The sequence below is a fragment of the Podarcis muralis genome, chromosome 10, assembly GCF_964188315.1.
Source record: "Podarcis muralis chromosome 10, rPodMur119.hap1.1, whole genome shotgun sequence".
Taxonomy (NCBI): domain Eukaryota; kingdom Metazoa; phylum Chordata; class Lepidosauria; order Squamata; family Lacertidae; genus Podarcis; species Podarcis muralis.
In genome coordinates, this window is record NC_135664.1 from 4,230,738 (window position 1) to 4,258,500 (window position 27,763).

The following is a 27,763-nucleotide window of genomic DNA, read 5'->3' on the forward strand; positions in this document are numbered from 1 at the left end:
GTGTTAACCCTTGGCATTGAAATGTGGAGAAGGCAAAAAATCTACTTTTCATGTGTATTGAAATGACAAAAAGAAAACCCTGGCAGATCACTGGCAAAGCCAGTTAAAGGTGGGATGAGCTGGGGATGTCATTAGCAAAAAACAAATTAAAAAATAAAATGCTTAGTCTTGTTTGAAGTTGATTGGCTTTTTATGCTCCAGTAACATAGTGCACATTTGACAACCTTATTTTCTAATGCCAGTTGTTATTGAACAAACAGATCCACTGGCTGTGCTGAAATAATGTGCTGTAGGTATTAGGTAGGTAGGGCTGTCTTGCCAGAGTGGTGCATGCTCTGGTTATCTCTCGCTTGGACTACTGCAATGCGCTCTATGTGGGGCTCCCTTTGAAGGTGACCCGGAAACTACAACTAATCCAGAATGCGGCAGCTAGACTGGTGACTGGGAGCGGCCACCGAGACCACATAACACCGGTCTTGAAAGACCTACATTGGCTCCCAGTACGTTTCCGAGCACAATTCAAAGTGTTGGTGCTGACCTTTAAAGCCCTAAACGGCCTCGGTCCAGTATATCTGAAGGAGCGTCTCCACCTCCATCATTCTGCCCGGACCCTGAGGTCCAGCACTGAGGGCCTTCTGGCGGTTCCCTTACTGCAAGAAGCCAAGTTACAGGGAACCAGGCAGAGGGCCTTCTCGGTAGTGGCACCCGGCCTGTGGAACGCCCTCCCATCAGATGTCAAAGAGAACAACAACTACCAGGCTTTTTAAGAAGACATCTGAAGGCAGCCTTGTTTAGAGAAGCTTTTAATGTTTGATGGACTACTGCATTTTAATATTTTGTTGGAAGCCGCCGAGAGTGGCTGGGGAAACCCAGCCAGATGGGCAGGGAATGAGTGAGTGAGTGAGTGAGTGAATGAATGAATGAATAAGGGTTGTGATGGATGGAATTAGATGTACTTTTGATATGCAATGTTAAAAATGAAACAAAACTCAGTGGTAGATCACTTGCTTAGTATTCAGAAGATCCCATGTTCAACCTTTGACACCTCCCAGTTAAAAGGATCAAGTAGCAGGTGGGGTGGAAGACCCCTGTCTGAGATGCTGGGAAACCACTCTCAGTCAGGGCTAGACTGACAAGACTTAGTGAAATAATAGGAAAGCTTGGAGCTGCTTTTTGGGTTTGTTGACAGTTTCCAAACCACAATAGGTTTTTTGCTTGTTTTTGGAAATATTGTGTGCCAGAAGCTGCTGGAAGTTGGCCAGTGAATTAGGCCTGTGTTTATGCTGCCTGAGTTTACTTCCCTTGAGACAATGTGACACCCAGTAAGCAGGGGCATAATGTTTGTGTAAACTCAGGCCATCTGTTGAATTGATAAATGCATTTTCCTTATTTACTTACTTAGCCTTGAGGTATCTGCTTTCATAGACGGCAGTGCACATCCTCTTGATGTCAGTAGTAAAACTGTTGATTGTCATTAATTCGGAGGCTTACCTTTTTCTTCTTTTTTTTTGATCTTGTGTGCAGGTTTCTGGGGGAATTTGCTCATTTTATTCCCAATTAACCTTCTCTTTCTATCAATCTTAGGTGGCATTCTCCCTCATGTCTCTCCTAACAGCATAGGTCTATGAAAGGAGCAAAGAAATAGTTTCCTACCAAAGAGATTTTTTACCATAGCATCTCATTCCACCTTCTGGTGGTCTGCTGGATGTTGTTGGGTTTCCATCAGCCCAGGTCAGCATAGCCCATGGGCAGGGCTTATGGCAGTTGTAGTCCAGCAACATCAGAAACAAAGAAAGCTCAGACCATCTTAGCTCAGTATCGTTTACATTGACTAGTAGTGGCTCTCTCGAATTTCAGACAGGGGTCTCTTCTGGTCCTATCTTTAGGTGCTGGGAATTTAAACTGGGACCTTCATGCAAAACAGATGCCCTACCACTTGGGTGGCAGGGGCACAGGTTCCCAACTCCTGGTCTACAGGGAAGGAGCCTATATATGTTTGCACCCATGCATGGGTGCCAGGAGTGGGGCTACTTAGCGTACACGAGGTCAGGGCTGAGACTAGTTGGTGTGGCCCTGCTCCTATGTTGGTAGAATGCATGAGCAGTTTGGCTGAGCAGGGCTTTAGTTTTGAGTCATTAAGTGTTGAGTGATCAAAGTACATACATGCATCGCTCCACTTCAGGTGCCCACCAGAAAAGTGAGAATATAAATAATGTAACCCACAGGAGAGTATTAGCAAACCAAGATAAAGGTGATTAAGTCCTCTGTATTGAAACTAGTGTACGAAACTATTAATGGCAAACATCTGCATCCTTGGAGACATGCAAAGTGGCCCTACATTGGGTGTTCATGACAGAGGAGTTGTTATTTAGCATTAAGAGCTTCACAGTTAAGTACACATGAGTTCATGCATCTCTGGGATGTTAAAAGCAAAACCAATGAGATGTAACATCAAAGTGTGCCTCATCTCTGTCTTACAACTTTTACCAAGTGCCAGATGTTTTACAACACCTTGATTCTAATAGGACCACCAGTGTCAGATGAGAATTGCTTGCCGGTGGGGGAGAAATTCAGCTTATGTGCCATGAATTTTCTATTGTTCATGCTAAGCCTCATAGCAGCGCCTGACTGCCTCTTTTTGTGTCCTTGTTCAGATATACCTGCGAAACACAGACTTATATACCGTGGAGGCCAACAATGCACGGCAGCTGGTAGAAAGTGCAGCCCGAGAAATTGAAAAACTCCTGAGTAACAGATCAACAGCATTGGTGGTTTGTATAGACTGGTTATTTTCTTGTTTATATTTCTGAATTGTTGTTTAATGTAACTTTGCCCCCTTGAGTCTTCATGTTCAGTTGATGAAGCATGTCTGTTGTTTGTTTTTTTCCTGTGAAATCCTGGGCGGTGTTCTCCTGATGTGTATAGGATGAGATATAGACAGAGTGATGACTTGGGACGTTATGATGGAAAATCCACTTCTTAGTTGGCTAGCAGAGGGCAGATGCTTAGACTGTTGATTGACGGACTGGAGACCATTTGCCAGATGGCAAACAGGAGTATAAAGAGGTTGTTTGATACTCTTACATTGATGCTTGTGACATGGATATATTTTATGCTAATCAGAAATCTCAAAAACCTGTTAAAAAGACACACAACACTACAAAATAACTTGTATTGCACAGTGGTGCAATGACAGACCATGGGTGAGAATCACAAGCAGTGTGAGACTTGCTCATGAACAAAAACAGCAGCAGCAACCCTATGCTAACAATGGGGGTGGTTTTATCAAAGGATGCCATGGGAGTAAAGGGTTACTACAGCCCACATCCAATTTGGGACCCCATGGCTTCTATTAATCAATTTTCTTTAAAATCACACAGGATTTCTCTCATTCCATTGCAGCAGCCACACTAAAACCTATGCAGCTGTTTGAAATAGGTTTGGCCACCCATTGCCTTTCGGATGCGGATTGTTTAATGAACGCTGGGTGGGAATTTTTGAAATGATCTGAAACGCCCTCAATAAAATATGCTCACTGGGATTATACCATCTAAAATGAATTGTCTTGTGATCTTTGATTGTGGCAGAAAATGCCTATGCAAAGATATGCAGACTCCTAGACCAACTTTTCTTGGACTCGTGAGTCTAAGCGGCTGTTTGAATGTCACCTGTAGGTCACAAAGCTCTTAGGAAAGTGGCGATGGAGCCAAGGGTAAGTGTGTGGATCCTGCAGGATTCTGCTTTCACCATGAATTCTGGCGGAGGAAGCGGGGGTGGGGGGAGTGCACCGCCCCTAGCACCACGATCACGGTGGGGTGCCATCATGACTGCCCCCCGCTGGGCGCCATGCCCCTGCAGGCAGTGTACCACGCCCCTGCGGGTGGTGCGCCAAGCCCCCGGGTGCGTGCCAGCCATGCCCCCCGGGGTGCATGCCAGCCACGCCCCCGCCTGCTCTCCGCCCCCCGGTGCTGGAGCATGAAGCTCCGCCACTGACCATGGAGGTTGGAACTAGAAATCAAGAGACCTGGATCTCTATGCACCAGTCTGATTCTGTCCCCTTAAGTCATAATGCATTACTAGCTCTGAGCATTCAGATTGAACTTTGTGTGGTGATGGAGTAAACTCTGCTTGGTCAGGCTCAGAATTTTAGAAATCCAGATTCTTCCTGCCCCAGTTAAAAAAGAAGCTTATTGCTATTCTTACCTGCCTTCTGAGCTAAATCAATGCCTGCCATGTTACGTCGTTGTGAGCATGCTGGGATCTGATGTGTCCCTTCCAGAGACTGTCCAAAGCCTGGCTCTCTCCTACACACAACTTATCTGGCTTGCTGCTCCAGTGGCAATGGTGGAATGGAGCAAGGAAGGGAAGTCTTTCTGTCTGTGGTCTTCTTATATCTGGTGCCTGGTGCCAGGGTCTGTGAGGGAACTTCTTCCACTTTTTTTGGAGCACCACTGAAAGTAAATGGATGCATGGGGTGGGGAGGTTTGGAGGACTTACCTGCTTCTTAGCCTAAAATTCAAGCAGAAGAATTTCTGGGGCCATAAGGACCATCTTGGATTCCAGCAAGCATTCCAAGCTACCAACACTCTTACTTCTGAGTCAGGAAACTGCATCATTAATCTTGTATACATGGTGTCCCCTTGTTTAGGTGCTCATATGGCACAGCACACTGCAGTGTCCTGAAGTCTTCAAAACCCTGTTGTTTTGCTCCTTGCTGCACATTCTTGTAAACTAATGTTTCTTAATTTCTGATTTGGTAGTCTCTGTGGTTGCCCTATTAAGAGTGTTTTGTTTCTCATACTGCTGTGGTCCAGTCTATTACGGCATGTTGTGCTTCCTGCATCTGATTTGCCAGCTGATTTCTTTATCATTACTAGGCTTCATCGTTTCTCGATGTGCTGCCCTACCCTGGGGTATTTTGTTATGCTTGTGATGCTCTCTTGTTATCTTCTGAACCTGAGCAGGTTCTTACAAGCTTCCTACCTGCATTTGTGTCTTTTAGGAGCTGCCTGCTTGGCTTACTGATTTTTCTAAGTGGCCATTGAGTGATGCACAGGTGTTCATATTTGAAATCCAGGCATGTGTGTATCTACAGCTACATTGTTGTCTCCTAAAGACTGGAATGACATGGCATGCTATTGTAACCATCACTAATCACTACATTGGGTATTATTGCTGGGAGCTGAAATGTCTCAAAGTGTTAATTAAGAGCAGAGTCCTAGAGGAGACATGATGCAAGAGAAGAACGTGGCCTGTAGTGTTGCCCTGAGGAAGATGTCAGTGAGTGACATCAACAGTTCATGCGCTAGCATAGCCAAGGGAACTGGCAGAGTAAATTATACTCCCTAGGCATTGCACAGAGACAAAGCCTGAGAATGATGAAAATAAACAAATATGAATGGTGATGACTTTCCCTAAATATAAAAGTAGTGGATTGCTTTATCAGGTTACAAAGAAAGAATGTAAATGAAAAGCAGTGCTTCCACAGTCAGCTATGCATATATATCCCTGTTCTCAGCAACTGTAATTCATATGATCAGTTTAGTCCACCATCATAGTACCTGTATATGCAAAGCTCAGAAAATTCCTTGTTTCAGAGTTACCATGCTTGTTTCTGCTTAATAATGTTAAATGAAATTCAGTTTCATTACAGTGCCTATTGCTCTGGTCACTTTATTTTCAGAACAACTAGCTAGTTTCAGAAACTGGGACTCTCATTGGTAAGGGAGAATGGCCAGAACTCAATGGCAAAAGGTTGAATAAACCTACCCAGTCACTCAGGTCATCTGCAGAGACCTGAGTGGATGGGGCCTTTTCAGTAGTAGCATTGAATTCCCACCCCAGACGAACTTGTCTTGTTCTGTCCCAGTTATCTTTTAGATTGTTCTGTTCTGGAGTTGTGGTGTACTGCCTGCTAGGTTTTGTGGGCCAAGTTCTTGTGGATTATTGGTGCTGCACATGCTGCTGCTGTTTAGTTCATGGTTGCTTTGATCTATGAAATTACTTTTATTGTGGTCCTTTAAATTGTGCTGTAGGTCTGCTGTGATAAGTCTGGTGGAACAAAAGGCAGGGTATACATATTTTAAATAAATAATTCCAGGCCTCAATTTCTGATATGTCAAGTTAGAGCGGGTTTTAAGGCAGCAGTAGTGGAAAATAGAATCCTAGAATTGTAAAGGGACCCAGAGGGTCACTGAGTCCACCCCCCTGCAATGCAGGAATCTCAAGTAAAGCTTCCATGACAGATGGCATAAGAGCTGCTGACAGTTGGCCGTGGTTGGGGAACCTGTGGCCTTCTGGATGTTGGATTCCCATCAGCCCCAACCAGCATGGCCAGTGGTCTGGAATGATGGGAGTTTGAGTCCAGCACCATCTGGAAGGTCACAGATTTCCCCATCTTTGGAAGGCAAGTAAATCTAATCTAAGTCTAATTCAGACTGAATCATACAACTCTTCTGCTTTCTGTAAACATAAACAGACAAATAAAATAGAATTAAAAAACAGTCCTTTGTTAGCCAGGTTGGGATTTCTCTTTTATTCCACAGTTAATGAATCCTCAACTCAGCTGGTTGAATTGCATATGGAAATGCTCATGCAAAAATCAACTTGAATGAGCAATGGAGCATCTGAAATGGGGGCACATGGAAGATTAAATATCAGCTTCAGGTAGTAGGGGCAGTTTTAGGGCAATGTGAGCAGTGCATTCGTACTGGGTGCCCAGCTGAGGAGGGTGCTTCTCACAGCCTGGTAAGAGTTTGCCTGGTTTCAGGAAGGATGTGAGAGGGTCCTAGAGTCCTCCTTCCTCCTTCCCAAAGCTAGGCAAGTGCTTACTGGGTTCTAGGAAGGAGGTAAGAGAGCTCTAGGACCCTTCCAGAGCCTTGCACCTCCTTCCAAAAGCCCAGCTTAAGTGGTGCTGTGAGGGCTGCAAGGAGGGTGTCAAATGGCCCTGCCACACTGTGGCATATTACCAAGGTCCACTCCTGGTAGGAGGTGCTGCAGAACCAGAAGTCTCTGCTCACAGAAGCTAATCTGAGAAGGCTATGCTCAAGGTAGCTACAAATTTTGGATGGTCGCCAAGGACAGTTGTGCTGGCCAGGGCTGATGGGAGTTGGAGTCCAATAACATGGGTTTTGCATCCCTGAGTTAGGGCCTCAAAGGGCATCCTCAGCATCTGCTCATGGGCTTTGTATCTCATCTACCATAGAGGCCTAGTGGAGTCCTCACCTTGAAGGTAGCTAGTTCATGGCAAACGCTTGGTGACATTCAGATGAAAGACTGCTTTTTGTTTATTAAAATAAAATGTGGTATCTATCTGTAATCTCTTACACAATGAACCAAACTGAAAATTGGAGAAACTGAACACATTGGAGAAACTTGAATGTTAAGTAATGTTTTTTTTTTTGCTCAAATTGAGAGTAAGATAAGAGCATGGGATATACAGCAGTTGTCAAAGACAGCCGTGAAGCCATGGCCCCAGTCACAGAGGATTAACATAGGTCAGTCATGGCTTTCATTTTAATTATGTTAACTGCAGTGAAAAACAGTAAATTGGTACTTCAGTGCTCTGACCTGCTGGGAGCTTTGCACAGGGCATAGATGGAGTTCCCAGAAGTGGGAAAGCAGGATTGCGCACTCAAAGCTATCAAACTGGAAGATTTAGCCAAGGTCAGAGGGAGATTCCAGCATCCTGTTTAGTGGTTCAGAGCCACTCTTTGCCTTGTTAAAAGTATCCACTTTAGCCTGTTTTCACATTGAAATATTTTAAGTGGCTTACAAGAATAAAGGACAATCCATAAATGCTAGATTCACATATATGCCCCGAAGAGAGGTTTGGAGCCTAAAGGTAAAGGGGCCCCTGACCATTAGGTCCAGTCGTGGCCAACTCTGGGGTTGCGGCGCTCATCTCGCTTTATTGGCCGAGGGAGCCGGCGTACAGCTTCCGGGTCATGTGGCTAGCATGACCTAAAAGGCTTCTATTAATGTTCTGAGAGCAATAAAATAATATGTGTAGCAAAATTGCAGAAGTAGAAATGACAGAGGTTGTATTCTCTACTCTTCTGAATGCTTCTGTTTTTGTGTTTTTATGGATATGACATATTTGCGACTTTCAAGATGACAAGCATATCTTTCAAAGGTTACACAAGATGCAGCTCTTACTCTTAGTCCGGGAAGCACAGTTCCAAGATTTAACATATCATATGTCAATAATAACCAAATTTATTGAGCATTACCTGCCATGAGCCTGCCAGTGAACATGGTCTGCACAAGATCGCTGGCCAATCAAACAAGGCTTAGAGTTGGGAACTAGATGGATCAAGCAACTGGTTTCTAGTGTATCTATGTCACTATGTCAGGTGTCAGAATGTGGCTCAAGAACAGTCGGAGTCAGGATAGATTTTCATGGAATTGCATTATGTGAAGCAAGACAGTAGTACCTAAGTATGCAGTATAACTAAAGAAGAAAAATGAGCATGAAGAAATAATGCAGGACTAGAAAGGAAAGAGAAGTTATGCAGAATGCTTGTTCAAGGCAGGAAGGAGGCAAGAGCGAGTGTGAATTGTGAGAGAGAATTCCTGAAAACCACATCATCAGAGCAGCAGCTGGTATGTTGCACCTATTTTGTTTTCCTCTTGTAGGGTCTGCAAATTTCAGACCAGCACACCATGTACCTATTCAGAGCTTTGTGGTGAATTGGGCTTTCATAGCAAAAATGTGTTGCCACCATTCCTTGCTAAATAAAGTCTGCTGCCACCTTCTTGCTCAAGTTCTTAGCTTGCCATCCTCATTGGCACAGAAGGAATCTTGCACATGCTCCACAGCACCAGTGTGGATCTGGTGCCAATGTGTGCCTTATTCGGTGTATGATGTTGTAATGTAGATTTATGGAGAAGACTCAGGATGAGTGTTTAAATCCTGATATGCCCACCAATGCAACACAAATTTCTAGGGTTTGGGAGCTCCCCTCAAAAAACTTATAACAGTATATTTTTATACACACCAGCTAGATACTGGAGGCATTCCAGAGAATGAATTGTAATTTTGGTTTAGTCTGGTAGCCTTGCATCTCAGTTTCCAAACAAATGAATTAAAGCACTTGAGTGAAAGGGTTGTTGGTAAGAGGCTGGGAGCGGTACTTGGACCCCTGTATCCCCAATGATGCCATCACTAATGTGACAAGGTCTAAACTTTGGAATGGGCTCAGAAATAATAGGATTTTATTTTCTGATTTCATTTTAAGTAAATCGTTAATATTTTAGCCTGTTCTCAGCTGTGGCTATGGGTGGACACCTCACCCACTCACTGCTCTGAACACTATCTAAAGCAATATATGAATGTCAGGCATTATTAAGACTTATTGCTGTCAAAACTCAGCACTGTACAAACGTTTTAAAAAGGGCAAGCATTACCCACTGGGTTACAGTTGAATAAAGAAGGGGAAGGAAGAAAACTAGCAGGCCAGCAAAAACAGAATCTATGCTTCAAATCTCCAAAGAATTAATGAACCTGTTCATCATTCTAGTGCATTTGTTAGTGCTGTCAACCAGCCTAATATCTAATAAATAAACCAGACTCCCCAAACCCTCTATATTCATTAAGAACTGTGTCTATGATCAGCATACAAAACAACGTCCCAGACTACTGGTATGGTGACAGACTGGGTGGTTTCTAACAGCCGCATGCCAGCGATGAGCTGAGATTGTTATTGGCCTTTGTGGTTCAGTTACAGCTCACAGATGCCAGGACGTCTGTCTTGTCTGCTGGTGACGCTCACAGCAACTGGCAGCATGCAGCAAAGCTGTACTGTCACGGAGTGCCCCTTCTGTCTGTAGCCCTCGTGGCATTAGCTAGCTGACATCAGCAGGGCCTAGTTAGAAGAGAGAACCAGGTGGCTTGCTGCCGCCGCCGCCTTCTTTTAAACAGTGACTACTTTGCCATTATCCATGTGATGAGGCTGCAACTGGCATAGCTAGTCTGCCTAGAAACCAATTAACTGACTTAGCCTGGGGACTCTTTTGGCAGATACTCAGTTCTCTTTCTCGTGGAGTGGAGTGGAGACTGCCTGCCACGTGAAGAATTGCTACTCCCACATTGTCTCGATTGGCTCATAAACTACATCCAAGGAGGCTTGTGGCAGAGAGGCCTGGCTCCTCAGCCCAGGAGGCGTTTTATCAGCAGCAATTGGACGAGGGAGGAGGGTTGCTTGCTTCCCTGGTTGAGTGGAATCTGAGCATATGTGCAGGACATAAATCCTGGGAAGACTTCTGTTTGTGTGAGAAGTACTGAAGGCCTTCTCACACACTGGGCAGTGGCAAACTCATATTAATACACCAAATAGGTACTAAATGGTGGCCATTAATGGTTCCCCCAGGAGTGTATTTCTGCTCCCTGGTTCCTACAGATAAGGAGCTCCCAGCTGCAGTCTACTGGTGGAAATACCTCAGTAGCTATCATTGTACAGGATGCAAGCTCAAATTGGTAGGTAAAGGTAAAGGACCCCTGGGCAGTTAAGTCCAATCGAAGGCAAACTATGGGGTTGCAGCACTCATCTCGCTTTCAGGCCGAGGGAGCCGGCGTTTGTCCGCAGACAGCTTTCCGGGTCATGTGGCCAGCATGACTAAACTGCTTCTGGCACAATGGGACACTGTGGCGAGTGTCAGAGTGCACAGAAACACAGTTTACCTTCCCGCCACAGCGGTACTTATTTATTTACTTGCACTGGTGTGCTTTCGAATTGCTAGGTTGGCAAGAGCTGGGACAGAGCAACGGGAGCACACCCTGTTGCGTGGATTTCAACTGCTGACCTTCCGATCGGCAAGCCCAAGAGGCTCAGTGGTTTAGACCACAGTGCCACCAGCACTTAAGTCGCCATACTATCCTATTAAATGGCGTTCTGTATTTTGCTAAATGTCATTCAGTCTAGGCTAACCCAATTATTTGGTGCTGTGCGTGCAGAAAGACTGAGCTCAACCGTGACCTTTCACTTTATTTACAGCTTCTTGTCAAACACACATCCTCCTCTGCATGCTTGAATTAAAAGCTACACACACATAGTTTCAACTAATCAGACTGTATGCTATGTATAGTATCGGAAGCATAATGATTAGTACCAAATTATAGCAAAATCTATCTAATATTTTCTCTCATCTGTTGAGCATGTCAATGAAACCTGCCAAAAGAATGTAGTATTTATCTTCCTTCCATGCCCCCTAAATGTAGAAGGGTTGGGGAAAACCCAGACTAAGTTTAGGGGGTATGTGGGTAGAGGAGAGGGGGAAAGCCCCACTGTGCAAGCCGGCCTCATTCCCTGTGTGCATATTCCCTGTGTGTTGGATTCCACCCAAAGTCTTTTGGAAGAAAAGCAGGATTGAAGTGTGTTAAATAAACAATCCTCCCCTACATAAAACTGGGATTTTAGAAAATCCAACTGGATTGTTAGTAGCGGGCGGAGAAGCTCTCAGTTTGTTAATGGGGCACTTGCTGAGGTACAGCAATCCTGTTTAAAAAGAGAAGATTATAAATATGGGATTCTTCTGCCTCTGATTCCCCCCCCCCCCCATCCTGAGAAACACACATGGTTGCTAGGAGAGGGATCTGTTGTCAGGACTAGCTCCCATCTCAGCTTGGCTGCATCTGTGCTGGGATAGTTGTCATGACAACCATGTCTTTCTGTACCCTCTCTAGCTTGATCCCAGTCTTCCAACAGCTACATAAGAGGTTTCTGGCAGGCTGGTCAACAGTTGCGCTTGCTCTGTGCCCCTGTCTCTCGTTGCTTGTTATCTCTAGGCAGCACCAACAATTTGGTTTGGTTTTCTGTTTCTGAAGAGACGGTTTGGTTTGGTCCACTTTCTAGGCCTGTCTAGACCAGTGGTTTTCAAGTTTTCTATGGGTGACTCTGGACTGTCCGTGTTTTTCAGGAGGGATTCAAGTGCATACTAAAACTTTAGGTGCTCTGTCTTTCTAGTGCAGCAAATTCACTTAAAAACAACACAGACTTTTATTGCTGTTATAGGGTGAATCACCCTGATATGGGAGCCACAGATCAGGGCTACAGGGAGGACTGGGGAGTCCCTGCACAGTTCTAGTTTGTCCATAATCAGAGCCTCCCAAATGTTATCATTCCTCTTCTGTTTAGATGGTTGCTTTGGAGATTTTCAATTGCATGTTATACACAGCCATTCCCATAAACAATTGTTTAAGACATTGTTGATGTAGGAAGCCAGGTTCCTTTGGTTCAGAACAATAGGAAAACATAAATTTAGGCCTTACTGGAGTTGGAGTTGACTTCCATCATGAGAGTAAATAGAGTGTGCCTCTGGAGGTGAAGTCAGACCGCTGGAGAACCACAGCACCTACTTTAGCTGCAGAGACCAGTGACTCATAACTGTTGCCTCCTGCGTTGTTTTTGCTGCATTAATAGTGACCTCTCTTAGGCACAAGCCTGGGCAGTGTCCTGGGCTATTCAGACGACAGTACCTTCCTCTGAGATTCACAGATGCGGTCCAAAGAAAAGCAGAGCAATACATTTGGTACCAGCAGAAGGGGTACAAGAGGCAATCCAACCATCTTAGGGACTCAGGATTTGTGTAGGGTTTACTCCTTAGCCCAGGCATAGGCAAACTCAGCCCTCCATATGTTTTGGGACTACAACTCCCATCATCCGTGACCACTGGTTCTGTTAGCTAGGGATCATGGGAGTTGTAGTCCCAAAACATCTGCAGGGCCGAGTTTGCCTATGCCTGCCTTAGCCTTTCATTCTCCCAAAGATGTCCCACAAGGCAATGGGTACAGAGTTTTCCTTGGGATTTACTCCCAAAGCCTTTCTCATGAAATGAGTACAGTATAGGTGCAAGGCAGTGGAGGTTTAGGATCAGAGTTTTCCTTATCCTAGATGGGCTACGAGTTGCACTAGTATGGCCTAAACTGTAGCATTGTTTTGTTTGTATAACCCAGGGACTACAGCTCCCATTTTCCTTGGCCATTCACCCTGGTGACTGGGCCTGATGAGATTTGAAGTGCAACAACATATGGAGGACCCCACATTGGCTGCCCTATTTCAACCTGTTATGCTCCGAAGTATGCTTCTGCGATACAAAAATACAGTAGAACCTCTACTTACATCCCACTCTACTTAGGCCCGTTCCAATTCACGACCACGGCAAACCCGGTGGTAAACACTAGGTTTGCCATGATTCTTGCATGCGCAGAAGTGGGCTGCCGCCGAATGCACCTGCGCACAATGGCACTTCCAACAGCGACCCGTTTCGCCGTAAGGACGGGCCTCTGGAATGGATTGTGGTCGTGAGTAGAGGTTCCACTGTATGTGTTTTGTTAAGCCTCCAGAAACATTACAGCTTAAAAAATTTTTTTTGTTAGCAATAGGAGGTTTGTTAGTGCGGAGGTGCTGGGGGAAGATGGCTTGTGAAATGTGGCATGTATACAGTCGAGCTTTTCTCAACTTGTTCTATATGGTTTCTTTTCATTTGCCTTGCTCTGAGCTTATTAAAATGGATAATGTCAAAGCTTGCTAAGCTTTATTAATAGTAGGTAACTGGTTATGCATGTATGTTAAGGTTACCAGACGTCCCCGTTTCCTGGGGACAGTCCCCAGATTTACAGATCAGTCCCCTTACAAAATCCATTGAAGTTGAAAAGTGTCCCCGGATTCATTGAAAAAAATCTGGTAACCTTAATGTATGTGCCTTTAAATATTGGTTCACATGTATGTGCTGCATACATTTTGAGAAAGTAAACCATAAATGTAAATTATTGTGTGTATACATGTCTTGCTTTGGATTCTGTTCAGGCTGTTCTACATCTTCATTCTACATTAAATATAGATTCTTCTCAATATCTTTTTTTAGTCAAACAGGAGTGAGTCATGATCTTGACCTTCTGAATCAGAGGTCCATAGCAATATAGAGATGATATTTAGTACCCTTTTGAAATTAAAAAAAATAATCTTATCAGCTAGCTTATTGCAGTAAGAGCTCTGCAGGGACTGTTTACAATTAATAACTGAGAGGATATTGACCAAGAAAGGTTTGAGGCAATCTCTGTTGCAGTGATGTCAGTGGCAAAAGTTTTGCTGATCTGAATGGGTTGGAGCCTCTGTTGGCAATGTGAGAGGAAATCAAGTGACAGAAATCTATTACTTGTTCCTATTATATCACTTTCCTCATGTTTATTCAATAACAAATGTTAGTCTTTAACATGTCATAAAACTCTTTGTTGTGTTGAGACTCAGAAACGTTGGAGAGGAGGCAAGTTAGAAATCTTACACAATTGGCAGCTTTGTCTGGATGCCAACTTTAGGTCCTCTCCAGGCCTGTGGTTTTGTACACGGGATTCTAAAAAACACACACAAAAAAACAGCATAAGAAGAGCATTTTGGATCAGGCCAGTGGCCCGTCTAGTCCAGCAACCTGTTCTCATAGTGGTCAACCAGATGCATTTTATTACAGAAAAATCACTGTTAACATTTATTAATGATTGGAAATCCCTTACAGACTTTTTGCGTGAAAAGGAAAATGAACCTGTGATATCTAGGTTTGAAGACTGAAAAAAGGTTGGTTTCTGGAAAGTAGAAGAGTTGGATATTATTCTGGAACAAGGGTTTTGCATAAGTCCATATACAGTGTATAGCTGCTAAACAGAGAATCAGAAGTCTGTTCTTTTTTTCTTTTTCTTTCTTCTTTTTTCTCTATTTTCTTTTTTTCAGTTTTTATGTTAAAAATGCTTGATACCTGAGGTTAACTTTTGTATATAATTGTTTCTTTGTTTTTCAAGCTTTAATAAAAAAATATTTCATAAAAAATAATAATAAGTTTTGACTTCCTTGCTTTCTATTCAGTGCTCTTGTTTCACGGTGCTTTTCCTGTATCAATGGCACTTGTGCTCTCTCTATTTCAAAGTGGGTTCACAAAATCATATCCAAGAGAGAGGAAACTTGTGTTCTTTGGCCTCAGCTCCTTTCTTTCTCTTCAGAGGTAGATGTCGACTTCTCCATGATACCAGAAAGGAATCTGGATAATCTTAGCTAGTGAGGTCAGAGATGCATATACAGATCAATTGGTATCATTTTCTCTTCCGTTTAGCTGCAGTTACTTGATTATGTTTGCTTATCTATATTGTTTCATAAAATGTTGTTTGGTTTAAGCTGTTCAATTAGATTAGCTTGTTTTGCACTGTTTTACACAACATTGAAAGGATTTGGTATTTTTAAATTTATTTCTCCCACTACTTATTTATTCTATGGTATTTCTAACATGTTTTGAATTATTATACTTACTGTTAATTTCAGTGTTCGAAACTCCCATTATTCTACGCGCACTTTGCAACAGGGAATTTCATTAGCACGAGCAGTTTCTGAGCTCTGGGCGCAGTACTGTGCCTAAGATTTCAGATTAAAACTACAGAGTGGAAGGAAAGGAGGTCCTTTTTCTGCCTCCCCACTTCAATCCACTCTCTGAAGACTGGAGAAGAGATTCTCTTAAGAGTATTAGGGGGGTGGGCAGGGGGATGACTAGACTATGTGAAAAATGAACATAATATTTTAGTTGAAGTTCCTTCAATTTCAGGTTTGTATTCTTGTTATTAAAAAAGCATGCTTATACATTCCGTTGTTGCGCCCATAACCTAGGCTTAAGGTGCCAATTAGCTCCTAGCTTTCATATCTCAGTTTCTAACACTGGTTCATTTGATATGTGAGCTGCTTTGGGCACAGTCTTGTGGAAAAGCCACATACAAATAAACAGACAAGGAATTTCTGACAGGCTTCTACATTATAAGCCTGAAGTAAGATGGCTGAAAAATATACAGGACATTTCCTGGATTTTAGGCATTATGCTCATGAAGAAATCTCTCTGGCCATCTTTCTTCAAGGCAGTATATAAGACTCCAAGTAGAGCATTCATATGGCACCTTCTTTCTTATAGTTTCCCCTCCCTTGCAAGCTTTAAAGTACCCACCTGCTGCCTTTATCAAACATTCAGGTTTTCTAGTTGAATTTCCATGTTAGAAATATTCCTTGAGGGCAGCCTTTGTCAACTTCCTTTGCAGCGTTGACCTTTGATGTAATCGTTAGCACAGAAGGCTAAATTCCCTAGGAACCCAATTGTCCGTCTCTGCATCACAAAGAAACACGTATCCAAAGCTTCTGGAAGACTTGCTATGTTGGTGGGGCCCCAGTGTAGTAAAGGTCCTTGATCCATTTCCTGAAGTTACAGATATATTATTCCTATCATCTATGATTACATGTGTATACTTGGCACATAATTTAAAAGAAGCCCTTTTTTTTTTACAGTTGCTGCTACTTCAGATCAGGACTTTTTCAGGGCTGTTTTTTTTTTAATGCCAGCCTTTTTGATAGAATAAAGATGAGGGCATTGGAAAGCCCTGTTAAGAAGCTAACCTTCAGAAAAACTAGTACTACTTGGCAGATTGTGAAACGAACCACTGCTTCATCTTTTTGGCTTGGCTTTCAGTGATGGGGTTTAAGTTGGCATTACAACTCTCTTCACTTGCAATATTTCAATTCCCGGCCTTTTGGATAGTTGCCTTTGGGCCCGTTCTTTCATTTTATGTCTAGCTTTCTTTAATTTATTTCCCATATTCTTTCTTGAAGTTGTCCAACAGCTTTGGACATTAATGATATGCACAAATACTGGAATCTCAACTCAATCTGTGCTTACTAAATTTGCATGTATCATTTTAACATCCAATGCCTTTCTAAGGTTCAGTTTTCGGAGAGATTCCAATTGTTGGCTGTTGCTTCTCAATTTTGGAATGTAAGTATCTGATGCTTGCCCAGGGTATTCCCTTGCCTAAAAGCAGTCCCTCCAAGTGCCCCTATTTTCCAGGGATGTCCCTGATTTAGAGAAACCACCCCGGTTTTGATTTGATTGGAATATCCCTCTTTTCCTTAGGATGTCCCTATTTTCATCAGAGAAATGTTGGAGGGTAGGTAAAAGCTTCAGCCTCTTACTTGGCAGCTGTGCTGCAAGAGCCTCAGAGTGGTTGCACATGTACTTCAGTGGCATCTCTTTATTAGTTTATCTGAAAGCTTAAGGAACCCATTTTCTGTTGACATTGAAATTGTTGATCCAATTTACCAAATGGAATTGGCCAGACTGCAGAATTGTGACTCTCTCTGAAAGACGCATTCAGATCAAGCAGCCTCACTCATTTCTATGCATCTCTCCCCTCTTAGACGTATCTTAATCTCAGGAACCATGCACTCAAAATTGCAACCATCTTTGGCAGCATCTATGTCTGTGAACAGACTTTTCCCCAAATGAAACATCTGAAATCTCCAACCAGATCCAGACTAACTGATGAACACTTGCATCACTTGCTACGACTAGCAGTGACAAATATGGAACTGGATATTGACCATCTCATTAGCCAAAAGCAGGCCCATACTTCCCATTGAAATACTTCTAAGTTTATGTTGATTAAAATCGTTCTTCATTTTAAATAGTGTATTGCTTTTCCTGTTTTTTGTGCACCACAAATAAAATATGTGCAGTGTGCATAGGAATTCGTTCATATTTTTTTCAAACTATAGTCCGGCTCCCAACAGTGTCTGAGGGACAGTGAACTGGCCCCTTGTTTAAAAAGTTTGAGGACCCCTGTCTTAAGCCAACCAAGACAAATCTCTCAGCAAGATCTTCCCTTTTTTTACACCCAGACTGGATCACATACAAAGCATACTCAGCAATATTTCTGCAGGTCAGATGACTGCATCATCAGTCAACTGTCAGTTTATCTGCTACTTACATGGTTGCCTCAGAAGTATTTGTATTTGTTACCACAGGGTGCAAATATTAGCAGCCCTATTCTGAGAAGATCCATTGAAATTAATGAACCTAGAATAGTCATGTCCAGTAATGTCAATGGGCCTACAGTGAGTAGGACTAGCATTGAAATACCACCCTTATTAGTCTGCTGCTTATCCATACCTGTACTAATGGGAATGATCTGAGGCACTTAATCTTAGTGGAGTTACCAGTGGAAATGTAAATAATAATGCTTCTCAATATATTATAAGAATGCTATGTTTGTAACAATGACCATTTCCACCCATCAAAGAGCAGTGATTGTGTATTAGGAATGGTTCCTTGAAAAGCAATTGTAAGTTACATTCAGAGGATCGTATTTGAAAACTTCAGTCACCTTGTAATTAAAAATGCCCTAGGCAATAAATTTTGTTCTCTGCTCATGAGACTGGTATAATTATTAAAAACACAATGGTTCATGTGTTGCTAGTTTTAATTTGGTGATAAAGCAGGCGAGCTGTGAAGATGAATGATTAACGTGAGGACTTCCTTTGTTTCCACACACACAATAATTCTTTTTTCATTCTTTTGTGATTGTAACAAACTTCTTAGTTTACAAAGAAATATTATGCTTAAAGCTGTTAGAACATCAAATTGGAAATGTAACATAATGTTGCTACAAATTTGCAATTCTGCAGGTAAAATGTGTGTATATTGCATGGTTTGTGTCATAACTATGAGATGTAGCTGTGCTAAGTTGTGCAAGTATTAAAGAGTTGACGTCACAACTTGAGCTTCACATCATGAGCTTTAACTAATGTTTTCTCACAAAATTTCTTCTTATGTCAGATTCTATCTTCATTTTTCACATTTTGTGGGTTGTGCTTTTTGGGGGGCATGGTGAACATGTTCTGTTGTGCCTTGCTAAGGGATCTGAGTGTGAAATGCAGGCTCTGGAGGCATGGTAGATGTTAGATGTCACTATGGTGGTGACAGCCAGGTCTCGTCCACACCTTGGTTTGCCTTGCTGCTTTCCCCTGGGAGAACCCACCGTGAACTGCTGAATTTGACCAAACAACAATAGGGTTTTCCGTGGATTGTTGTTTGTTCCGATTCAGTGTAAAGAGTGGGTTTTCCAGGGGAGATGCAGAACTGCTCAGACCCATCCCCAGAAAGCGTGAGGCAAGGGGGAAACGGCTCGGCTTCCTGCTTTCCAGGGTAAGGAGAAGTGCAGACAAGCTCTCAGCTCACCAGGCAGAAGCAACTGAAGCAAGTTTCCTTGTGGTCACTTGCAGTGTTGGAAGTCTTACTGTGATTTACCACTTATTAAGGTGTGTTTAGGACTGTATATAAAATGTGAACGTGATCAAAATTGTAATGATTAATAATAAAATTATTATTGCAGAATAGGCCAAGAGATCAACTGTTTTAAGCCAAAAATAGCCAATGGTGCTATGAGTCTTCTGACATTGCCCCTTCAGTTACAGTTTTCTTATACTAGTGCTTATGGGCATGTTCCTTTTTACCGTTTTGCCACACACTTGTGACTTGGGTGGTGACTCATTAATGCTCAGCCCAGTCTGAAATACTAAACAGACTGTGCCATTAATGCTTGCAGCAGTTCTCTGAGTACCCTGAGTCAGAGATTGAAGAGAACAATACTTTTTGTTTGCTATAGGGCAGGGTTAGCCAGTGGGGTGCCCTCCACATGCCGTGGGACTACAGCAACCATGATCTATGTCCATTGGCCATGTTGGCTGGTGGGAGTTGGAATCTGATGACATTTGAAGAAACCGTGTTGCCTATGACTGCTGTATAGGAACATAGTGCAGACTTGGGTGAACGCCCAATCTATCCCTGAGACTCTCGGGGGGTGTATGCCATTGATACGATCCCATGCATCAACTGTGATGAATACCAGAACTGTGTGGGTAGGGCCAATCATGTGGCCTTCTGGTAGGGTGGTTATGGTTCGCTGGAAAAACCAGGGCAATGATTTTCATCCATTTAGCTGTAGTATTCACACACACATACCACAGCCATATAAGATCACAATACAGGGAGCAGCTACACACACCTATGATGCTTCTGATCATCTAGATTCTTTAAAATTCATTGTAGATCCCACCATATCCATTTTTATGCAAATTACATCATTTCAAAAGAACAGAGAGGGAAATGAAAACAGAATGGGGCAGTTTGAAATGTGAGAGGACGATGGCACAGATTTTAATTAGGGGGTGGAATTAGGCAATGGTTATCAGAACCTCATCTCAAATCATACAGTCTGGGCTACAGCTGGAGAACATTTGTAAGAAAAAATGGCAAACTACTTGTACACTAAGGCCGCTATATTGAATACACTTTCTTGGGATAAAATCTTTTTGAGTAAACATGATAGATATGCACCACAGAGATTAAGAATTATTCATAAAGAAAAAGTTGTGTGAATTATTTAATTTTATTTAAGGATGAGATGACTTATCTACTAAGAATTACTTGAGACATTTCTCATAATACTGGAGTTGAATTGTAACACTTTGCCATGAGGTCAGTATAAGTTGTGGCTTTGTGGCTGTTTCAACCCAAGATGTGGCTCTGCTTTTCCGAGAAACTTGGGTTACAAGCCTCTGATTTATTATTTAACTGTACGCTGTGTTCAGTTCAGCAGGGAAGCTTTTCCTCCCTGCAGTTCTATTGAGACCTGTATGTGTCAAGTTGCTGTTTCATGGTGACATGGACATCTTTCCAGATTCCTTGCTGCTTCTGTGCACCTTCCACAGAGTTTATGTTCATAATTGCTTCAGTGCTCACTGAAAACTAGCTTCTACTAGGTTTATTTGCACTTTAATGCAAGGCATGCCCACTGAAGCATAATGCCATAGACTGACGCTCCACTGATTATCATTTTATCAATGGCAAAATTACAGAGAGCATGACTGATATCAAATGAATTCTATTTCCAGTACAATACGTGTTTCATTAGCCGCCAGTTTTGTTGGTAAGCCAAAATCATAAAGTTTCCCACAGTGGTTTGCATAAGTCTTTGTGCTCCTCATTCCTTTTAAACTGTAAAATCAGTCAAAACGTTTTAGGGCTTCCAAAGCAACAGTACCCAGAGTCTAAAAGGATGTCCTGCTTAATAATCTACACCCTGTCACTTGTTTGTGTCACTGAAATGCAATTTTACGTTGAGTTTTCAAGCAAATGGATTAAAAGTAGAGGATTGTGCCTGGAAAAGTGACAGAGATGTCATTTTTAACTTTTCAAGGAGATATTAAATCCTTCAAATTACATCTCTCTGATGGGGCCACCTTCCTTTCTCCCTGTTGATATTTTTAACTCCATCAAACTTTTAGCCTTTTCCATGTACACTAGGAGACATCTCTCCTTTTGATGTCATGTGAAGTGCCTCAATATTTGGGGTGAATTACTATGGGCCATTAATGCTATGTTTGCACTTGTCCTGTCATTTGGCGGGGCCGGTATCCTGAGCCGTAGCTAGGCGATCTTGTGTCCCTGGCAGAACCATCCAGGTTGCGTCTCTCCCCCAACCCTTTCCCCTTCCACCCATTCAATTCACCCTCTATTTAAAACAATTCCTTAGGAGGCAATAATTGATATTTATAATTATGGAGATATTTTTAGCCAATTTTGCACGCACACCCATCGCCTGTGCCCCTGGCGGGGGCCCACTTCACCACCCTCTAGCTACAGCCCTGCCAGTATCATCTCCTCTGAATTCATGATGCCTTCCTCTTGCATTTGGTGGAAAGAGTGAGTTTGACCATACCTCCTCACAACCATTTGAGATTAGTGCATGGGGCTGAGCAAATGGGAAGGAATAAAATGGCATTGCATATGTCACCAGAAGTGTATTCTTCCAGGTTTCCTGTAGAAAGTCCCAGTGTTGGCCTCTTGACCCCCTCTAACCCCTAATCATTATCCCCAAAATGTTCCTAAACCATCCCCTAATATATCACTATCTGTTTTTAGGTGCTAGGAAAAGATATTCTGGTTGTCCCAGGCTTTTGGATCTTCATTTTCTGCTTATTTTCTACAGGGGTGGGGTTGAGTTGGAGCTGCCCTTTTCTAGTGTTATAAGTTTGTGGGTGCCAGACTCCTCTAAATTTCTGGATCCAGTAAGTGCTAGAATTTAATCCCTGGACCCAGCAAGTGTTAAGAGCTAACCAAGCCAGGCTAGCTTCCTATGTTCAGGTAACTGTGTGGGTGATGGGCCATTAAGAGAACAAAGGAACGGTGATGGGCCATTAAGGAAGTAAAAGAGAGGGGTTTCTGGTCCAGATGGCAAATGAGTGGGACCCCTCTTCCAACTCTTAGATAGTGAGAAGGAAAAAAAGCCAGCGCTTAAGGGCAGAGTGGGGTGTTATGTAACCTAGAAGTAAATCTGCGGGCTGGGAAGCCAGAGAGACAGAACACAAGGCTTGAATCTAAGGCTGTGGCTATGAGAGAAACAAGACCCTTTTGGGGTGTAGATGCTGTGAACCCCTCCATCTTAGGCCAAGGTTGTGTATATGTGCAAATAACCATCTGTCATAAAGATGCACAGTCTGTGCTGTGCCTCATTCCAAAAAGGAAACCCAGGACCCTGCGTTAGTGCCTGGAACCCCTGGAATCTCACACTGCTCAGAGACTGGGGTGGGGGACAACAATTGCTGGTGTGTTTTAGGTTGCTTTAGTCTTGTCTTTACACTTGTTTTTGTTGTAATGTCCTTTATAAGTTGCTTTCAGTTCTCCCCTGCCCCTGAGAAAAGCAACTAATCAGTATAAATGTTAATAAAAATAATACTGTTTGAATATGAGCATTTTTAATTAATCTTAATTGAATATATTTAGTGATTAAAACAAACACATACATACGCTTTCTGTATGTCACATAAGGGAATAATTTTGGAAGAGACAATAGAGATTTTAATGGGGATGTATTCATGGAGTATGGAGAAACTAATATTAATAGGTGATAAAAATTCACCATTTGATACATTAGAGAGAAAATTGGGATGGGGAGCAGACAGTAGTGTATTTTACATGCATTAGTTGCAGTTCTTTGAAATACTTGTACCGCAACTATTGCACAAAGGCCCCCCTTTCAAGAGATGTTTTATTTCTGAGATCCATACTTAAGTCCATAGTTCCATTTGTTTTGTAGTATAGAATGAGAGAATCAGAGAAATGTAGAGTTGTAAGCTACCCCAAGAGAGATCTAGTCCAACCTCTTGCAATGCCAGAATCTCGACAACTGACTTGAAACCATACTGGATCCGGCATTGCTTTGCAAATGTGCTAGCAATTTTATTGCTGCACCACTAGGAGGTGACAGTAGCCTCTGAAGGCCATTTCAGACCTTACACAGCAACTTTCCCAGGTTTGAATGTACTCAAGAGGAACCCACAGCCAACCTGAGCTCTTGGGATGGGTGCACCTGTATGACACGCATATTTCCTCACATCTGTTTGTCACTTTCACTCGCTTTGAAAGTGCTTCTCTAGCAGTGTTGCAAATGGTTATAGCTCCCCCCCCCCTTTCAGGTGCATCTTCTATGCCAGGGGTTGGCAAAGTTTTTGTGGCTTGGGCCAGTTCACTGTCCCACAGACGCCATGGTGGGCCAGTGTGTGTGTGCACCCGCACACATGTGCAAACACTATTTCCAGCACGGAGGAGGCGTGCACAGGTTCCCATTGGCTGTAGGAGCTTCCTGCAGCCAATGGAAAACCGGCCAGCATTGCGGAAGGCGGTCCCCGCTCTGCTCTGTGCTGGTTTAGGGTTCCCTGTGGGGCGGCGGGGGTCCATGGGTCAGTTAAACGACCCCCATGGGCCGCTTGCCGTCCATGGGCCTTAGGGTGCCAACCCCTGTTCTATGCTTTCCTCGAGATGGAGATTCGCAGTAAAAGCAGAACTCTTCGTTCTCGTGTGTTTTGATACTTTTACAAAAGTGAGACCCCATCCTCCTTTTGCCCCTCCTCTTGGCTGCAACTATGGACAGTCAGGATATGCAGCCCACATAGTCATACTTTTATTACATCCTACCTGAAGCACATTTCCGTTCTCTGGCACCAGAAGGTTTTATGATCACAGTTAGAATGTTTCCTATTAGATCTGACTTAATCAGACTGCACTTCCCAAGCCTCCGTCGCATATTGAGAAATCCCGCCTATGGTTAAAATTATTGAGCGGCTGTGTCTGGAACACCCCCTTCTGTTTTAGTCATTATCAACACAGCACTACAGTGGGGGAATGAAGCCCAGGAAAATAAACAGAATTTGAAAAAAGGAAACAAAATATTATGGCATCACACACCACGTTAATTGCTGGGCTCAGATGGGGGATGATTGATACTGTCATCCTTCGCTTTCCTGAAATGAAAGCTGGATGTATCATAATACTGAGCATATCAGCCCCCCAGAGAAAGTCTCTAATATGGACAAAACATAATTATTGATTCTTGGTTCCTACAATCTCTCACCACCTCCCCTCTTTTTCTCTGCCAGTCATTTCTCTCCCCAGCTCACCCCATTCTCTTTGCTAAAGACAAAAAGGTATACCATGGTTCAAAGCTTAATTTAAAAAGCGCCTTCCAAACGTATGGTTTCCAAAAACAGTCCGGAGGCACAAACCTTGCTAATGCAAAACTTGCGCCCCTTATTGGAACTCCTCCCTGCTCATTCTCAGTGTTTAAATAATGAATTTGCTCTTAGGTTTTGGAGTAGATCTTAAGAAATATCACTTTAAATGCCATGCCAAATTGGATTATACCTACAAATACAGCAAAAATGGCTTGGTTGAAGTAATTCGTTGTAAGTGAGCAGCTACTGCAATTTTCACACTCCTCCCAAATGTGTGTGTGTGTGTGTGTGTGTGAGAGAGAGAGAGAGAGAGAGAGAGAGAGAGAGGGAGAGAGAGAGAGAGTGCTGGGGATTTCCTTTGCTTCTAGTTGATGCTAACTTTTTCATCAGACTGGAGACCCAGATTTTGGATTGTTCAAAGCTAGTCTTTTAAGTGACTGTTTAAGCCTCTGTATTTTGATCATTCAGCTAGTTTTTGTCCATAGGTATCAAGTATCATAGGTTGAAGTAAAGATGCCAAATTTTATTTTCTGAGTTTTGGCAACAAAAATAATTTTATTCACCACTACCCAAGATCACGAGTGGATTGCAAAAGGTGGAGCGTGTTCAATGGTTTATTTATTTATTTAATATATTAACCAAATTTATATTCTGGCGTTCGTTACATAGTAATCTCAGAGTGGATTCTAACATAATAAATAAAAGCATCATACAGGTAAATCAAACAATACAGTACAAATAAGCTAAAATCCAACCTAAAACAACCTAAAGCAGCAGCACATCAGCAGACTAAGACTTTAGGCACCAATCAAAACCTAAATAATTTAAATGCCTTCGAAGACCTAATAGAAGAGGTGCATTTTTAACCAGGTGTTAGAGCCTTAATAATGTGGTAACCATCTGCACCTCCAGGAGGAGTGAGTTGTGCATCCAGGGCACCACTACCAAGAAGTCCCTGTTCCATGTCATTGCATAATGCACCAAGTAAAAGGACCCCTGGACGGTTAAGTCCAGTCAAAGGCAACTATGGGGTTGTGGCGCTCATTTTGCTTTCAAGCTGAGGGAGCTGGCATTTGTCCACAGACTGCTTTCCGGGTCATGTGGCCAGCATTACTAAACTGCTTCTGGCACAACGGAACACAGAAACTGTCACAGTACCTATTTATCTACTTGCACTGGTGTGCTTTTAAACTACTAGGTTGGCAGGAGCTGGGACAGAGCAATGAACGGGAGCTCACCTCATTGCGGGGATTTGAACCACCGACCTTCTGATCGGCAAGTCAAAGAGGCTCAGTGGTTTAGACCACAGCGCCACCCTTTGCACCAAGTAAGGACAGGACAATGAGCAGGCCAGTCTATGTAGGGAAACATGCTCCAACAGGTACCTGGATTACTGTCATCCAGGGCTTTATAAGTTAAAACCAATGCCTTGAATTGTGCCAGGTCAGTGCAGGCCCTACAGAATGGGTGCTACATAACTTCCCACGCTAGTGGCAGCCTTCTTCGCTAGCTGCTGTTTCTGGACTGTCTTCAAAGGAAGCCCCATGCAGAGTGCATTACAGTTATCAGCTGGTTTAGTCCAGTTGAGTGGAGGAGTACAGTATGCCTTGCCATGCACTGGGTGAAGCAACCTGCTTCATGCAGCACTGCAAGGAAAGAAAAGCTAAAGTCAGGAATTGGTGGATGGATGATGCAGCAGCAGCAGCAAGGCTTTGCTCTGGAGGGATGGGGACTTTTGAATGTTGCTTCAAGCAGCAAAATATCTTGGCTTGGGAGAAGAAGGAAATATAAGCAGTCACTCACTGGATTGGAGTATTGGGAGTTTTCTGGACTGTCCTCTGTATTAGCAATTTTTTATTTTTTTTATTTTAAAAATCTCACTAACCCTGAGATTTTCATGAATGGGATGCTCTGGATACTATCTCCCTTTTGTTGTCCTATTTGCATGCAGAGACAGCACATATATGCACAAGTAAAATTAAAAATATTGAAACAGATGGTGGAGGGAACATTGGAGAGGGGAGGAAAACCAGGCTCTCTCTCCCTCTGTCCAGCAGTTGGGGCTGGGGAAGTTGGCAACATCATGTATCTCTGAGGTACCAGATCCAGGCACCTGAATGGAATGTCCTCCTTCCTTGTGACTGCACAGCTATTTATTTGGGGAATTTTGAAACTGGCTTGTTATCACAATCCTTTTCACACATTTTTTATAATCCTTCCTGTCACATGGTGTGATGCCCCCGAAACCTCTGGTTGAATCCGGTAACAACAGAAAAGAGGGTAGAAACTCCATCTTCAAAATTTCAACTTTTGGTGTTCAGTGACAGGTGAAATGGCATCCCTGCACACTTTCAGAGAAATGCAGAGAATGAGAGCTCTTAGTTTTAACAGGATCACTTTCTGGTAGTGAGAATGCACCAGCTTTCAAAGACGTCTCTCCTAGGTACAGCATGTCAAAGAGCAGAGTTTAGCTAAGGGAGGCCAGAGGAGCAAAGGAGTCCTTTAAGAGATATTTGAAAGGGTTTTTCCCATCAGTGTCAGACCTCCTGTTTGTGACATGAAGCCACATGGTTGCCAAGAAGAGAGATCTGTTTCCCTGTTCTCCAAATAGCAATGGCTCTAATAGACCTTTTCAGGACATGACCTCTGAGCAGCTAGAAAGTGAGTGGGAAGGGGGAGTTTGGAGCAAGGCGAATGGAAGAAACCCACTTCCCATCCAGAGTGCCCCCTATCCTGTATCAGACAGACAGGCTTTCCCCTAGTTGTTGGCAATACATTTCAATGCATCACATTTCTAACATGCAGCATGTTTTTGGCGCCGTTCACCACATCATTCCACCCAACAAGCTTGTGAGAGATAGCCACAATTATCCCTGATTTATAACCGAATAAGCAAAAGAACCTCTTCCTGCCATATCACCAGAACTTATGTGGGGTGGAAAAGTCTAAGGAGCAAGTAGATTGCTGGGATAGCTCAGTTTGTAGAGCACGAGACTCTTAATCTCAGGGTCATGGGTTTGAGCCCACATTGGGCATTGAGGAGATTGGACTAGATGAGCCTTGTGGTCCCTTCCAACTCCACAGGTCTATGATTCTAGGAGTTTATGATTCTAGATGACTTGGCTGAGACAAAAGGAATCAGGCCACCTCTGATAGTTTTATATAGGCCAGCATTTGCCATGTGTTTAGTTCAGTTTCACTAGGTGAGCTATGGCTGGCTCTTGTAGGTCTTGGTGATCTCCCTGAAACGTTGTCTTCTTATCAGAGCCAGGTGTGGAGTTTACTCTTGACATTTGCAAGGTCACAGTGACAGGACCTATTGTTGCTTAGAATTCTTTCTGACACTAATGGTATCACTTGGTGGAGTCCATGACCCTAAGATTAAGAGGCTCATGCTCTAC

At 43.0% G+C, this 27,763-nt stretch overlaps 1 protein-coding gene across 5 annotated transcripts in view; it reads left to right on the forward strand.

Moving 5' to 3' along the window:
• The window catches only part of CACNA2D1 (calcium voltage-gated channel auxiliary subunit alpha2delta 1), a 385,544-nt gene that overhangs the window by 89,789 nt on the left and 267,992 nt on the right, over nucleotides 1-27,763 (forward strand). For all 5 annotated transcript variants that reach the window (XM_077935727.1, XM_077935728.1, XM_077935729.1 and 2 more), the window contains exon 3: nucleotides 2,655-2,771. In XM_077935727.1, the coding sequence (XP_077791853.1) occupies nucleotides 2,655-2,771 (117 nt within the window). The remainder of the gene's footprint in view (nucleotides 1-2,654; nucleotides 2,772-27,763) is intronic.